This window comes from Henckelia pumila, chromosome 1 (genome assembly GCF_033568475.1).
Source record: "Henckelia pumila isolate YLH828 chromosome 1, ASM3356847v2, whole genome shotgun sequence".
Taxonomy (NCBI): Eukaryota; Viridiplantae; Streptophyta; class Magnoliopsida; order Lamiales; family Gesneriaceae; genus Henckelia; species Henckelia pumila.
The window spans coordinates 34,489,134-34,505,357 of record NC_133120.1 but is presented as its reverse complement, the minus strand read 5'-3'; the positions used below and the strand labels follow the sequence as shown (position 1 = coordinate 34,505,357).

The 16,224-nt window shown below is 41.3% G+C and overlaps 1 protein-coding gene across 1 annotated transcript; it reads right to left on the bottom strand.

Annotated features, from left to right (window-relative positions):
• Window positions 1–14,999: 14,999 nt before the first annotated feature.
• Window positions 15,000–15,557, bottom strand: LOC140874748 (transcriptional regulator TAC1-like). The gene has a single exon (XM_073278126.1). It carries the CDS (start codon window positions 15,555–15,557, stop codon window positions 15,000–15,002), a length of 558 nt encoding a protein of 185 aa, XP_073134227.1.
• Window positions 15,558–16,224: the final 667 nt, after the last annotated feature.

Here is a 16,224-nt window from a genome sequence, read left to right as displayed (position 1 = left end):
AAGAAGACCATATCGAACTGGAGGTCTAGAAGTCCTCTCGGATCTTCTAGGTGCAGGCGTGTTCAGCAATGGTTCCTGAGGTGTGGGATCGTTATTTTGTATTTCGGGTTCTTCTCGAACTTCTTCGAGTTCCATCATCTCGCCTTTCTTATCCAATAAGAACTCCTTCTCTAAGAAGGTGGCATTCCGTGAAACAAACACCTTTGTTTCAGCAGGATAATAGAAATAATATCCGATTGAATTCTTCGGATACCCCACAAAATAACACAAGCTGGATCGACTATCCAACTTATCTCCCACTGTCCGCTTCACGTAAGCAGGACATCCCCAAATCCTCAAGTACGAATACTTAGGAGCTTTGCCATTCCATAACTCGTATGGTGTTTTGTCCACTGCTTTAGTGTGGACGTTATTCAACAACAATACCGCCGTTTCAAGCGCATAGCCCCAAAACGAAGGTGGAAGCTCAGTGAAGCTCATCATGGATCGAACCATGTCCAACAAAGTTCGATTACGACGCTCCGATACACCATTAAGCTGTGGTGTCATAGGAGGAGTCCACTGAGAGAGAATCCCATTCTCTTTTAGATAGTCCAAAAACTCGGTACTCAAGTATTCTCCACCTCGATCCGATCGAAGTGCTTTAATACTTTTACCTAGCTTGTTTTCTACTTCAGCCTTGAATTCTTTGAACTTTTCAAATGCTTCAGACTTATATTTCATTAAATATAAATACCCATACCTAGAATAATCATCAGTAAAGGTAATGAAGTAGGTGTGGCCATGTTGAGTCCCTACTCTAAATGGACCACAAACATCTGTATGGATCAAATCCAACAGATTTTGACTACGCTCAGGCTTCCCCTTAAAAGGAGATTTAGTCATTTTTCCTTTTAGGCAGGATTCACAAGTAGGTAGAGAGTTAATATCAGACATATCAAACATGCCCTCTCCCACTAGCTTGTTCATCCTCCTTGAGGAAATATGACCTAGTCTAGCGTGCCATAGGTTTGCCGGGTTTTGACTATCGATTTTCCTTTTGTTTGTTGTTGCCGGTTTGTCAATACAATTCACTGGAACGTCTTTTAGTTTTAAATTATATAGATCGTTTTCAAGTTGTCCATTTCCAATTAAACATTCATTCTTGTAAATACTGCAAATCCCATTCACAAAATTACAAGAATAACCATCTCTATCAAGCATAGAAATAGAAATAATGTTTTTAATTAAATCTGGCACAAATAAAACATCTCTCAACAATAATTTAAAACCATTCTGCAAAATCAAACAAACATCTCCAATGGCCGTAGCTTCAACTCTGGAACCATTCCCGAGCCTCAGCTGGGTCTCACCCATTCTAAGCCTGCGACTTCTTGTCATCACCTGCAAATCATTGCAAATGTGAGATCCACATCCGGTATCCAATACCCAAGAAGTTGTATTAAGTGACATGTTTATTTCGATATAGAACATACCCTTTGCAGTTCCCAACTGCTCAAGATACTCCTTGCAGTTGCGCTTCCAATGACCCGGCTTCTTGCAGTAATGGCAAACATCCTTGGATTTTCCATCGTTTGAAGCCTTTGTCTTTTGCTTCTTCTCGGGTTCCACTTTCTTGGGTGGGGCAGAACGTTTCTTGCCCTTCATACTTGGCCCCTTCTTAGCAGAAGATGAGGAGCCCACCAAGAAAGCTGGCTTATCCTTCTTAAGTGTGGATTCATATGTAACGAGCATATTGACCATCTCTTCAAGGGTGGCCTCTATCTTGTTCATATTAAAATTTATCACGAATCCATCAAATGAAGAAGGAAGAGATAGAAGCAGCAAGTCCACATTGAGTTCATGCTCCAACACCAAATCAAGGGTCGCTAACTTCTGTATGAGCCAAATCACTCGTACCCCATGATCACGGACCGAAGTCCCTTCACGCATGCGGCACGTCATCAACTCCTTAACAGTAGCGAACCTTTCAGCCCTCGACTGAGCCCCAAAAAGTTCCTTGAGTTGCGTGTGAATGTCAGCAGCATTCACCGTGTCCTCAAATCGCCTCTGGAGTTCATCAGACATCGAGGCTTGCATATAGCATTTGGTCTTGATGTCATGGTCACACCATGCATCAAGTTTGGCCAATTCCTCCGGACTTATGTCAGCTGGTGCTTCCTTCGGAGGTGCTTTCTCTAACACGTAGAGCATTTTCTCCGAAGTTAAGACAATCTTCAACTTCCGGAACCATTCCGTATAGTTGGCGCCAGTCAGCTTGTTTTGTTCGAGGATCGAGAATAAAGGATTTCGCGAATTCATTGTATGAAATACTGAAAAGGAAAAACAGACATATATCAATGATTGTTTAACAATTTACTAAGACATAAAATAGGCGAATTTAATTTTATGAATCTCACTCCCACTATTTTAACGATTTCACCACCCTCTAGTGAAAACGGGAAACTTTTTCCTTAGTGAGAACATGGAGTCCAATTGACAAACTTATGGTCCCGAATAATATCAACCAACCATAATTCTCAAAAGGTAGAGCCCAATTGCTTCCAAAGCAACCCCCATGTATTTACCTCATGTCCAATAAGGGCCCAATAATATGACGCCGTTTAAAGTGACATGTCAAGATGACCCATCAATATTAAGTTGTGATGGACGGTCGCCATGTGGATCCCCCAATAATATGAGCCGATCCCATGGGAGTTCCACCCAACTTACAACATTTGTCGATCCAATGTACAGCTTTCCGACGGACGGGCCCCCCCAATAATATGAGCCGGACCGTATCCGCGGGTAGCATCACATACATTGACCGTTGATGGAAGGTAGGAACATTTAAACAATATTTAAATTTCCTTTATTTATCTTGATATAAATTTTAAATCATATTTAAAATGAGGGATTTTATTTATAAAAATATTTGTCTCATCATATTTAATTTATTGCATGCATTGCCGGATTCACGCAATTTATGTCTAAACATGCATACAATCATAATATCACATATTATATAGGATGATCGATTCCATTTCTAATTGACCCGTGGTTGCCAATCACGGGTCTTAGTCCAATCCTAGGTAATATGCAGTATGCAAATGCAATCCTATTACATATGCTTCCAATTTACATTTCTTCAGTCTTCATTGTCTGCTGGGCCCACCATCTTCAAATCTTGATCTCCCACTAAATCTAATGTATTTACAATAAATAACAATGACAAGTAGGGGATACATTTTTAGGGGGTGGGAACGGGCTATAAACCAAGCCCACTTTTATTACATATGACATTCATATCGGGCCATAAACCAGGCCCATTAATAAAACCAACAACAATAAAGACAAAATGTAAATTCCTAACATACACCTACAAAATTGGTCATGGCAATCGATCATCCTTATCCAATAACATTTAATTCAAAATTAATTTATTGGATAACATGCTGTGGCAATTCAAATTTAAACAAGATAAAATCATATTTTATATATAAAATCACATTTCATATATAAAATCATATTTTATCTCCATATCAAATAAAATCATATTTTATCTATAAAATCCAATTTTACAAATAAAATCATATTTTACTTAATATATCATAAGATCATATCTTATCATCAATTGTACCAAAATAATTGATTTCAAAATTCAATTTACGGATAAAATATTAAAATTTTCCAAAAATTCAAATTTATCCAAAATCAATTTTAAAATTTACGGACTCGAACAATTCGATCCGAAATCTCGTGAACCAATCAAAAACAATTTTTGACCGGACCAAAAAATAAAAATTTTAAATATTAAAATTAATAAAAATATAATTTTTCCCGCGGGCCACCCGGGACACTCCCGGGTTGGCCCGCACCCGGGGCGCGGGCCGGGGGCAGCCCGGCTGCCCCCTTAGGGCAGCGCCTGGCGCCGCCCCTGGGCGGCGCCGTGCGCTGCCCTGGGCGGCGCCGAGCGCCGCCCTGCGCAGTGCCCAGCGCTGCGCTGGGCGGCGCCGAGCGCCGCCCCTGGGCAGCGCCGAGCGCTGCCCTGCGCAGCGCCCAGCGCTGCGCTGGGCAGCGCACAGCGCTGCCCTGGGCGGCGCCGTGCGCCGCCCTGGGCGGCGACGGTCGCCGCCTTGGGCGGCGCCGTGCGCCCCCTTTGGGCGGCGCCGTGCGCCGCCCGGGGCAGCAACAATTGCTGCCCCACCGGGCAGCGATCCAATCGCTGCCCGGGTTTTGCCCCGAAAAAAATTTTTTTTTTTTTATTTAAAAATATTTATTTTGTTTCATAAACCGAGACTCAAAAATTTTGTACAATTGATTAATTCAATCGATTGATCTGAGCAACCTGGCTCTGATACCACTGTTGGAAAACTGGCGAGTTCCCAGACCAATTACGATTGATACCCGGTGCAGCGGAAGTTTAAAAATTTTTTCATGGAACGTTTCCATGGTATGGGTATCAACCATTCATCGATTGAATTACGTGTGTGTAAAATTTAAATAACAATTTAAATAAATTTTACCTCAAATCTCGCAACGAGATTAATGGACACCAACAGAACAATTCTGCTCTTGTTGTCTCTCCCTGGAACCGATGAACGCCTTCAATCAGGTCCACGAACAGAGGTTTAATCCCTCTGATAGATTGCACTAGAAAATCTATCAGAAGTTTTCTGCGAAGAGAATACACGAATTTGATTCGTTATTCCTTACTGCGATTCAAAATCACAGACCGGAATTTTCTCGGGCAGAGCAAGGGGGCGGCCGAAAACGTTTTTGAGAGGGGCTAGGGTTTCGAAAATCCTGTCTCAAAATTATGACCTATTGTGTGTAATTTCTGTACTGAAATAACTTATTTATAATGCAGGCCACTAACACCTTAGGGCCCATTAGTCATAAGCTGGGGCCCGACAAGCAAAGCCCACTCGTTCAGAAATTAATATAAAATTCATCGTGACTCCGATTGATGAAACGATTTCACCAATGTGCACAGAAACCATTTCTGCACGTTTTAAAGTCAAAATAAATTTTCCTGAATCCGAATTCAGTGGTTTCCAAAAATGTCCATCCCTATGTCATTTTAGGAAATCCTACTCCCTTACTCTTATTTAAGAAGTCCAACTCCTTAGTTCATTAAATTTAACTCTTTAAATTTAACTATCTCAACGGGGATTAAAACTCCATTACACTGTGTGACCCTCAATGGTTCAGGGATACAGCTAGCCGTGGGCTCACAACTCCTTGTGACTCGGAACAACACTTTCCGACTTGCCCAACGAATCATGGTAAAGCGCCTAGCAACATCGCCCCATGATTCCCTAGGTATCACTGATAGTGCCTACAAGAACCAGTAGATTTTGGTTAGCGTACAGTACGGTCCCTTCATCCAAATATCCCGATCGAATCAACAACCATTGGTATATCGAGAGTCGCTCAAGATTCGATAACTATGCAATACATCTTGAAGATCAAATTAGTGACATCGCATGTGCTACTAAGAAACCATTTCTTAAATCACATCAAGTACTCTGGCCAGAGATTTGTCACACTAATATCTCCTCAGATCGCATAGGATATCCACACTCGCAAGTATGTGGTGAATCCTTGACAACAATGCATTGACTCCTATATGTGTCGTAACTGTACCCAATCTCGACACCTGATGACCCCCTCAGAGTCGGTAAACGAGTCAAAGCACAGTACTAGCATATAGAGTCTCCATGATGTTTCAAGTCGTAAGGACTAATGGTGTACAACCAAAACCGCGGACTTTATCCACTCGATAAGTGATAACCACTTGGAAAGTCCGGATAGGGTAGTTCGACTATTCATCCTATGAATATCCATTTGCATGCTTCGAACATCTCCGTGTTCCCTACCAATGAAACGTGGTACTCCGCATCGCAAATGCTAGTCTCAAACTCGAGCGATCCTTATCCTTATTATCGGACGGCTCAATCGACTAGGAACGGTTTTAGAATATACAGTGACTATAAGATGTATTTCATGATAGACATCTCCATGTTCTACCACATCTTACATACACTATAGTATATTCAAGGTCTTTATCAAAACAACAATAGTATATCACAATATAACAATATGAAGTAATATAAAGTCATTGCCATAACAGTGTAAATAATATTAAACAAAAGATTGTTTATACAAAGAGTCAACAAAGCCCATAGCCACACAGTTGGCTCACTGGGCACCCACTCTTACAATCTGGGTATCATCAGTTGAGAGTCCGTGATCAGGACGTAGCCAAGACTGCATTCCGTACTCGCTATGTGCATTACGAGTTCCTAGTGATGCCATTTGGTTTGACTAATGCGCCGGCTATATTCATGGATTTGATGAACCGTGTCTTCAGGGAGTATTTGGACAAGTTTGTCGTGGTCTTCATTGACGACATCCTGGTTTATTCGCGTAATACGAAAGAGCATGTTTCTCACTTGCGGTTGGTACTGCAGACTCTTCGAGATGAGCAGTTGTACGCCAAGCTGAGCAAGTGTGAGTTCTGGATGGATAGAGTGGTCTTTCTTGGCCATATCATATCCAGGGAGGGGATTTCTGTTGATCCAAGCAAGATTGAAGCGGTACTTAATTGGTCGCGTCCGACGACAGTTGCTGAGATCCGTAGTTTTCTGGGTCTAGCAGGGTATTATCGTCGCTTCATTCTGAACTTCTCTCAGCTAGCTCGACCGTTGACGCAGCTTACCCGCAAGGGTGTGGATTTTGAGTGGTCCTCCGAGTGTGAGGAGAATTTCCGTGAGCTTCGACGGCGGTTGACTTCTGCGCCGGTGTTAGCATTACCGTCAGGATCTGGAGGGTATGTAGTTTACACGGATGCTTCTCTCCAGGGGTTAGGTTGTGTCCTGACTCAGAATGGGTATGTGATCGCATACGCTTCTAGACAGCTGAAGCTTCACGAGGACAACTACCCAGTCCATGATTTGGAATTGGCAGCCATTGTGTTCGCTTTGAAGATCTGGCGTCATTATCTTTATGGCGAGAAATTTGAGATCTTCACCGACCATAAGAGTCTCAAGTATTTGTTCACTCAGGCAGAATTGAACATGAGACAAAGACGTTGGATGGACTTGCTTAAGGACTATGATTGCGAGATTAAGTACCATCCGGGAGCTGCTAATCTCACCGCTGATGCTTTGAGTCGCAAGGTGCGACTATCCGCATTTCAGACTTGTTCGATGTCTAGTGCGATCAGTGACTGTTGTACTTCAGGTTTTACCTTCAAGCATAAGAAAGGTATGCAGAGTATCCAGATGTTTGCGATATTATCTGAGCCAGCCTTGTATTCGCGGATCCGAGATGCTCAGATGTCTGATTCAAAGACCCAGCGTTTAGCTCGTCTAGCTAACGAGGGTAGCTCGTCTGGATTTCATTATCATTCAGATGGCTTTCTGTGTTTGTCTGGTAGGATTGTGATTCCACAGGATGAAGAGTTGCGAGAGGAGATTTTATCTCAGGCACATCGCACTAAGTTGAGTATTCATCCTGGGAGCAACAAGATGTACAAGGACCTACGTACTCGTTTCTGGTGGAAGGGAATGAAACGCAGTGTTTATCAGTTTGTTTCGAGATGTTTGGTGTGTCAACAGATCAAGGCAGAGCACCGACGACCTGGAGGATTGCTTCACAGTCTGCCTATTCTGATAGGAAATGGGAGTTTATCACTATGGACTTTGTGACCCATTTGCCGGTATCCCCGAGGAACTGTGATGCTATCTGGGTTGTGGTGGACCGACTCACCAAGTCAGCGCATTTTAATGCCTATAGCCGAGAGTACTCTTTGGATCGCATGGCACGGATGTACATTCAGGAGATCGTTCGACTTCATGGAGTGCCTGTGAGCATTGTCAGCGATCGGGACCCCAGGTTTACTTCTAGGTTCTGGGGGAGTGTTCAGCGTGCGATGGGTACTACTCTCAGTTTGAGTACAGCCTATCATCCGGAGACTGATGGTCAGTCAGAGCGCACTATCCGTACGTTAGAGGATATGCTTAGAGCGTGCGTCATGGATTTTGGTTCAGCCTGGCAGGATCATTTGTCGTTGATCGAGTTCGCTTACAACAACAGCTATCACACTAGTATTGGGATGGCACCTTTTGAGGCGTTGTATGGGCGACGTTGTCGTACTCCACTCTTCTGGGAAGAAGTGGGGGAGAGACAGGCTGAAGGACCGGAGTTTATCCAGCAGGCGATAGACATTGTTGATCAGATCAAGAAACGGATTAAGACTGCACAGGATCGTCAGGCCAGCTATGCTAATATTAAGCGTAGGCCTTTGCAGTTCGAGGTCGGGGAGAAAGTGTTTCTGAGAGTGTCACCTTTCCGCAAGATTCTCAGATTTGGCCTTAAGGGCAAGTTGTCTCCCAGATTTATCGGTCCGTTTGAGATCTTGGAGAGTATTGGCGATTTGGCTTATCGACTAGCTTTGCCACCGCATCTATCCAGCATTCACGACGTGTTCCACGTATCTCTGTTGCGACGATATGTGGCGGATGAATCTCATATTCTGCAGCGGTCTGAGGTTCAGGTAGACAAGGATTTGACTTATGTTGAGAAACCTCTTCGTATCCTGGATTATAAGGATAAGGTTTTACGGAACAAAGTCATTCCTTTGGTTTTGGTCCAGTGGCAGCGCCGAGGCACTGAGGAAGCCACTTGGGAGCTTGAGGACAGGATGCGTAAAGACCATCCTGAGTTGTTTTGATTTCATTCTTTAAGTTGTATTCAGTTGCAAACTCTGTAAACGTTTGATTTGAATAAAGAATGTTTCTGATTTCTGTATTTGCATTCGGTACTTAAGATCTGATTTCGAGGACGAAATATCTTAAGTGGGGGAGAATGTAGTAGCCCGTGCCCTAATTGAGTAATTAAAGGATTAATGCTAATTAATTGAATTTGGAATCGGACGGATCGGAAGCTCCGAAGGCACGATCGGAAGCTCCGAACAGGATCGGAAGCTCCGATGAGTGATCGGAGGCACCGATGTTATTACATCAGGCATGACGTGTGGTTGGATCGGAAGCTCCGATCAGGACCGGAAGCTCCGATCACCCCTATCCGGAGTCAACAAGTGATATTTTGACACGTGGCAGATCAGGATCTTCGGAAGCTCCGATGGCAGGATCGGACGTTCCGATCGAGGTTCGGACGTTCCGATCAAGGATCGGAAGTTCCGATCGTTGTCTATAAATAGAAGGCCGAGACTTCACTTTCATTTGCCAATTCCGAGTTCTCCTTTCCTTTCTAGTCCTTTTGGAGCTGTTCTAGTCTTCTTAGGCTTGGTCCGGAGGTCGGAGAGACGTTCGGTAGTCGTAGCGGAGTTGTGCCCAAGTTCTGGAGGCATCGACATCAAAGGGCTAACGACGGACGAAGGTATAGCTTTTGCTCCCTATAAATATTTAGGAGTATGCAATAGCTTAGTTAAGGCTTTTAGAGCACTTTAATGATAGTAGTATCATTTGGCAGTGTAGAGCAGACTATAGGCGTGGACCTAGAGTTGGTAGAGCTTGCACTGTATTGAGGTACGAAAGTACTGTTCGAGATATCCTGACTGAGTATGCATGTATTACGTGACTGCATGATTTATATGCCATGATATTATGCTGCATTCATTTGCATCTTGCTGTATCTCTTTCGAGATGTCTGTTAGTAGAGTTTTACCCTATCCTGTTAATGGATGGACTTCCATCGATTTGGGTCCGGCGTATCCACGGTTATCTCGGTATGGGAGCCACCTCCTGAAGCGACGGCACAGCGTGCTACATACCAGGGCCCGGTCTGTCTCTGTTATCTGATTCTTGACCTCGAGTCTATAGGGAGTTCACTTTGCATGCATGTATACTCATACTCTCGCACTGAGCGTTTTATGCTCACGTCTCGTACTCTGTATTTTCTGGACACCCTATTCCATGGGGCAGGTTTGCGATTGGACGAGGAGGGTGGATCCAGGAGGGGCTAGTCAGTGGTTGGCCAGCTGGAGCTTCGCTTAGGTTTTATTACTGTTGTTTGGGTTTATACAGCTATTCGATTTGGTTGTATATTATTGGATAAATTACATATTCCTTTACTTGGTATTGTATAATGTTATTGGATTCCGCAGTTTTATTCTGATATCTGTTTAATTAAGTTAATTGCATGCATAAGTTCTGTTTAGTAGGTGATCCGGGTAAGGGTCACTACATGTGTCATATAGGATGTCCCAGACTTGTGATTGTGGTTGAGATACTGTATTTAAATTCTCCCCCTCAATCACAGTTTGGGAATAGAAAGATTGGGATTTAGCAAAAGTAACATCCATGGAATTAAAAAATTTCTTAAGTGTAGGAGAATAACACTTGTACCCTTTTTGTCGAGGAGAATAACCCACAAATATGCATCTAATTGATCTTGGATCCAACTTATTTTGATGGTATTGGTGCACAAATGTTGTACAACCAAATACCTTCGGGCTGATGGTGCTAACAAGATGAGTGTTTGGATAGGCTTTGATGAGCAATTGGCAGGGAGTCTCAAATTTTAAGGTTCGAGATGGCATGCGGTTAATGAGGTATGTTGCAGTTAAAATAGCCTCTCCCCAAAACTGTTTAGGAACATTGGAAGTGAACATAAGGGATCGGGCAACCTCTAACAAGTGTCGATTTTTACGCTCGGCGATGCCATTTTGTTGTGGGGTGTCAATGCTTGAGCTGGTGTGTATAATACCATGAGACAGAAAATACTCACCAAGAACAGAATTGAAATACTCTCGGGCATTGTCGGAATGAAAAACTTGGATTTGGGCATTAAATTGAGTGTGAATCATAACATGGAAATTTTTAAATAATTGACTTTCCTCAGATTTATGTTTCATCAAGAATACCCAACTTTGACGTGTATGGTCATCCACAAAGAGTAAAAACCAACGTGCACCTGATATATTAGACACCCTTGATGCTCCCCAAATATCACTGTGAATCTTAGAAAATGGTTGAGATGGTTTGTAGGTCCTTGGAACATAGATGCTACGTGTGTGTTTAGAGATCTGACAAACATCACAAGTAAATAATTTTGCATCTTTATTGGAAAATAATGAGGGAAACATGCGTTTGAGGTACATGAAATTAGGATGTCCGAGACGATAATGTAACAACATAATATCGTCATCTTTATTTGCAAGAAAACTAGTCCTAAACTGAGCAATATTAAAGGATTGGGAGGTTGCTGCTGTGTGATGGGAAATTGGTGGAGAACCTTTTGACTTGAGGAGGTATAGACCTGCACAAAGCTCAGCACTGCCAATCGTCATCCCGGAATTCAAGTCCTGAAATATACACGAGTTAGCGGTGAACATAGTACAACAGTTTTGATCTTCATTTAATTTTCTGACAGACAGAAGGTTGCAATCAAGTTGAGGAACAAAAAACACATGTTGAAGTGTCACTTGTGGTGAGATTTGAACTGATCCTATTCCAACCACACGAGACCTGGAACCATCGGCAATGCTAACAGAGATATGCTTGGAGCATGGAGTATATGTGGAGAATAAGGAGTGATTACCAGTCATATGATCAGACGCCCCTGAATCAACAATCCATGGTGTGGAAGTTTTGGCATGTAACGCCTGGGAAAGATTACCTCGTTGAGCTACATTTCCGAAGCTTGTAGATTGAGAAGTATTCAAAGATGTAGTCTGTGATTGGCTGAAGAGGGTTTGAAGAAGACTCAATTGATCCTGACTGAATGGAGGTGAATTTGCTGCATTGCCGCGTGGTTTCCAGTCTGCTGGCTTCCCATGTATTTTCCAACATGTCTCCTTCGTATGTCCTGGACGTCGACAGTAGTCGCACCATGGTCGGCCCCGACGAGGCTTTCCATCATGGAATTGTTGAGATGTGCCTCGAGCTGCATGGCAGTGAAGTGGGTCACTGTCCTGAGGCGATGTCGAGTCATGGGACAATAGAGCATTGCTGTCGGGTGTGCTTGAGCTCATGTGTCCAAGCATGACTTTCCGCCGACTCTCTTCGCGTCTTACTTCCGAGAAGGCTTCACGGATGTTAGGCAGTGGTTTTGTTGATAGAATCCGTCCACGAACTTCGTCGAGAGTTTTATCAAGTCCAAAAAGGAATTTAAAAATTCGTTTGGTCTCAATAATTTTTCTATAACTCTCTGCATCAGCTGGGCAGTTCCATGTGTGGGATTCAAGGATATCTACCTTTTGCCAATATCGAGATAGGCTTGTGAAGTAAGCTATAACTGTAGATTCGCCTTGTCGGAGATCATGGAGTAGTCCCTCAATTTCAAAGAGTTCAGCAGTGTTTTCTTTGCAAGAAAAGGTTTCACGGGCTGCTACCCAGATTTCATATGCCGTCGAGAAGAGAAGGAAGTTTTCACTTACTTCTTGATTCATGGAATTTATCAGCCATGCCATTATCATGTTGTCCTCTGCTTTCCATGTCTTGAATGTAGCATCTTCTTTGGCTGGTTGAGTTCGGCTTTCAAGGAGGTGGTCTTCTTTTCCCTTCCCCCGAATGAACATTAGCACCGAGCTAGACCATTGCAGATAGTTGTGATCACTGAGCTTGTGGGTTGTGATGGATAGAAGAGATGGCTCATGATTAGAGCTTCGAGTGACACTGGATGAAGGATTACCGTCGGACGTCAGTGTTGGATTTTCCATGGCTCTGATACCATGTAGAATTTTGGAGAATAATCTACTGTCTTTATTAAGGTACAGTGAGAATATTTATACAAAGTACATAGAAATCAGATCCATGAAGATAAGATCGTACAAAACAGAAAAAGACCTAAAAAATAAGAACAAACAAAACAACTCATGTGCATAGCCATAAGACTCGGTACCTACCTTGACTATAATACACTTATAAAATGAACTTTAATTAATAAATCTACAATAATCCTTCTAGCTCTCTGATACCATTTTACGAACAGAGAATATGCACGGAAGAAGAAATATTCATCTTATTAATTGTGAATGAATGAATTTACAGTTACATTGGGAAAACTTTTATATACTATCCACCTAATACACGTCATCACCTATGCATACAAAATATGTATTTATTCTAATATTGACCAATACTCATGGAATCCAGATCTTTTGATTCCTCTATAGTCACAACAATATAGTCAAATCTTGCATCAAGTGATCGAAGATTTTTTTCAATCACGAACATCCTCTATTTTCTCTTCAAGTATCTTCAACTGGTTGACAGTGACAAGAACACGGGAAATGTATTCCGAAATCGATTCCGACTCATTCATATTCAAAGCGTCAAACTCTTTTTTCAAAGTTTGAAGGCGAATACGTATGACTTTGTCACTTCCTTTGAATGAATTTTGAAGCAAATCCCATGCCTCCTTTGACGTTTATGTCGTGGCTCTTTTTTCAAAACCAGCATCATCTTACATAAATTTGAATGGTGGACAGTGCCTGTTGATCCTTCTGTTCAGATTTTTGCAAAGCTGTTCTTTGAGCTTGACTCAACGCTGCTTCATCTTCGGGAGCTTCCACACCTTTTTCTACAGCATCCCACACACCTTGAGAACGCAGCAGAGTCTTCAGTTGCTGTAATTTTCCTTTGTCAGTTTCGAAAAATGTACGGGAAGAGGATTCATGGTGATGTCTTCTTCCTTTCAGTATACACTCCAATCAAATCTCCCTGATACCACTTTGTTGGAGTATGGAGGCAAAATATATTTTGACAACTCACGTTAAATTAGATTTCATTCCAGAATTTATAAAAAATTACAACTACAAATATTAAATGCATGCTAATTAATAATTGGAAAATGAACTTTTGACTGATATCAATTCTTCAAGCATTCCAAGCAAATGTCTCTTGAGATCACATGTTTAATTTTTATCATCGACTTCCTTCAGATCTTTGATATTAACTATTTTGTTTAACACCAAAACATATATTGATTTCCCAACAAAATCTTTAAAAAAAATTTAACCCACGGGTATCGTTTGGACAAATAAAGATCTACGCAAGGGAAAAAATTAAAACACACACAACGAATCTCTTTTACGACATGCCTACCATATATGCAAAATACTAATGTGATCTTCAATTTTTGGCCTTTATTTTTAACAGGGAAAAAACTTTTTTGATTTCCTAAATTTTTAAAAAAATTTAGGGTTTCACCCGGCAAGTTTTCAAAGTTGGATTTTTGCACTAGTTTTAATTTTTTTTTCTCTTTAGGACTTATTTCGCCGAAATATTGACGTAAAACCGGAAAATGTTAACGCGATATTGAAAACTATTGACTTGTCATATGCGATGTCAGCAATTGAACCAAATAGGTGAAAAAAATTTAGACGCATATCAAAACTAAATTTTAAAAATTTAATGCATCAAAATCCATGATATGGCAAGTTAGTGGAAAAAAAATGTTTTCCCTTTCTACAAATTATTTGATTTCAGAATTCGCTAACAGAGCGGTTTAGCTACAATCTTCAGCAATGTGTAAAACACTAGAAATGAGATGAACAATCTAATAAAATCAATCGAGTGAGGATAAAACAAAAAAAAAACGTTAGATATGTATTGGGAACAAATTTCTATAAAATAATGAAAATTAGTACAACAAATTAAGGAACAAAATGCTCAAAATTACAATACAAGGATCAAGGAGAATGGTGTAAAATTTCATCCTCCCATTTATGCCTAGATTTTCCTCTATGATTTTAACATTATAAACGTAACAAATTCAACATATAAATTGCAAAGTACACAAATAGACCAAAGAAACAATCTAGAAATATTAATTAGAAACTTTACTGTTTGTTTGCATCCTCTGCTTAGAATTATCCGCATCTTCTGAAACATTTATTAGAGCTTAATTTTGTCGCGTAAAATCATAGGACACGACGACGAATATCAGATCGATCAGTGTATGTAAAGCATGTAGGAAACATGCTTTAATTTAATGAAGCAGAAATCCATGTAGCAGGATATGGAATGTAGGGGAGCTCGGTTCGATCAGGGATCGTGGCCTAACCGGAGCTCCAAGTCGACTTGATTGTTTTCCTCCTCATTTTCCTTCTGTCCCTCTTCAGCAGCAGGTGGTATTCCAATCCTCAAACTCAGGGTTTCATCTTTTTTACCTTCTTCCTTGTTTTCTAGCCTCCAGAAAGGCACGCGACTCCGAAAATTTTCGGACAGGAAACTAGGGTTTGATGAAGGCAAGTAAACTTGATAGTTCATGTGTGCATCCACAGGCCTACGGTGCTCTCTTTGCTGCTGCTGATCAACAGGGAGTACTTGGGCAAAGGCACTATACCTCAAAGTCGCGTGATCTTCGCTCGGTTTCGTGTTCTTGGTCGAAGGCTCCTCTTGATTCTTCTGCTTAGCCTTGGCCTTGTCTTTCCTATGTATGTTCATGTGCCCGCCTAGAGCCTGCGCATTGGTGAAGCCGCGTTTGCAGAAAGTGCACTCGTAGGATCTCCCAACTCCGGTATTTTCGTCGCTATTCTTCTCCGGCTGAGGGTCGTTTTCGGTGCTCGCGGTTTCAGGATTCATCTGTTTCCCAGGCTCCATTGTAATGGTTTTTTTTATTTATTTAATATTAACAAGAACACAAGAGAAGATTTATTGGGTTGAAAATTACTAGAGCTAAGAATTCTTGATAAGTGGGAGAGAAGAGAGTTTGATAGCTAGCTAGGGTTCGGTTTTGAGATGGGGAAAGGAATAGAAAACTCGAGACTACCTATTGTCTTGTCCCATGTTGTATTTATATTTTGACGGGGACATATTGTTTTGGTGTCAGTTTATTTTATTTATTGGTTTGTTATTCTTGCCGGCTTAGAAACTTTTCTTTGTCATTATTTTTATTTTATTTATTGGTCTCCTAAATGGCATATTTCTTTATGGTCAAAACATTATAGACACAGAAATTTACACTCTTAAGTTGATATCTTTTGTTTTTTTTTCCTTGTAAAATGTTAAAGTTTGGTATTGACGAGCTTAGTATTAACTGACTAACTTGGTTTTAGGCTATTATATAGACCAAAAGTTTACGACTGAAAGATAATGATCGAAGGTTCATCGGCATAAAGTTTGGTATTAATCCAATAAATTGATCATTGTACACGGAAGTGCTGAACTTGTCCGAGTTCGACACCATATCAACAAATACAATTAAATTCATTTCTCATTTTTCAAGCTCCTAGGATGAAAATTAGTTTCATTTAATGTTCATCAATAA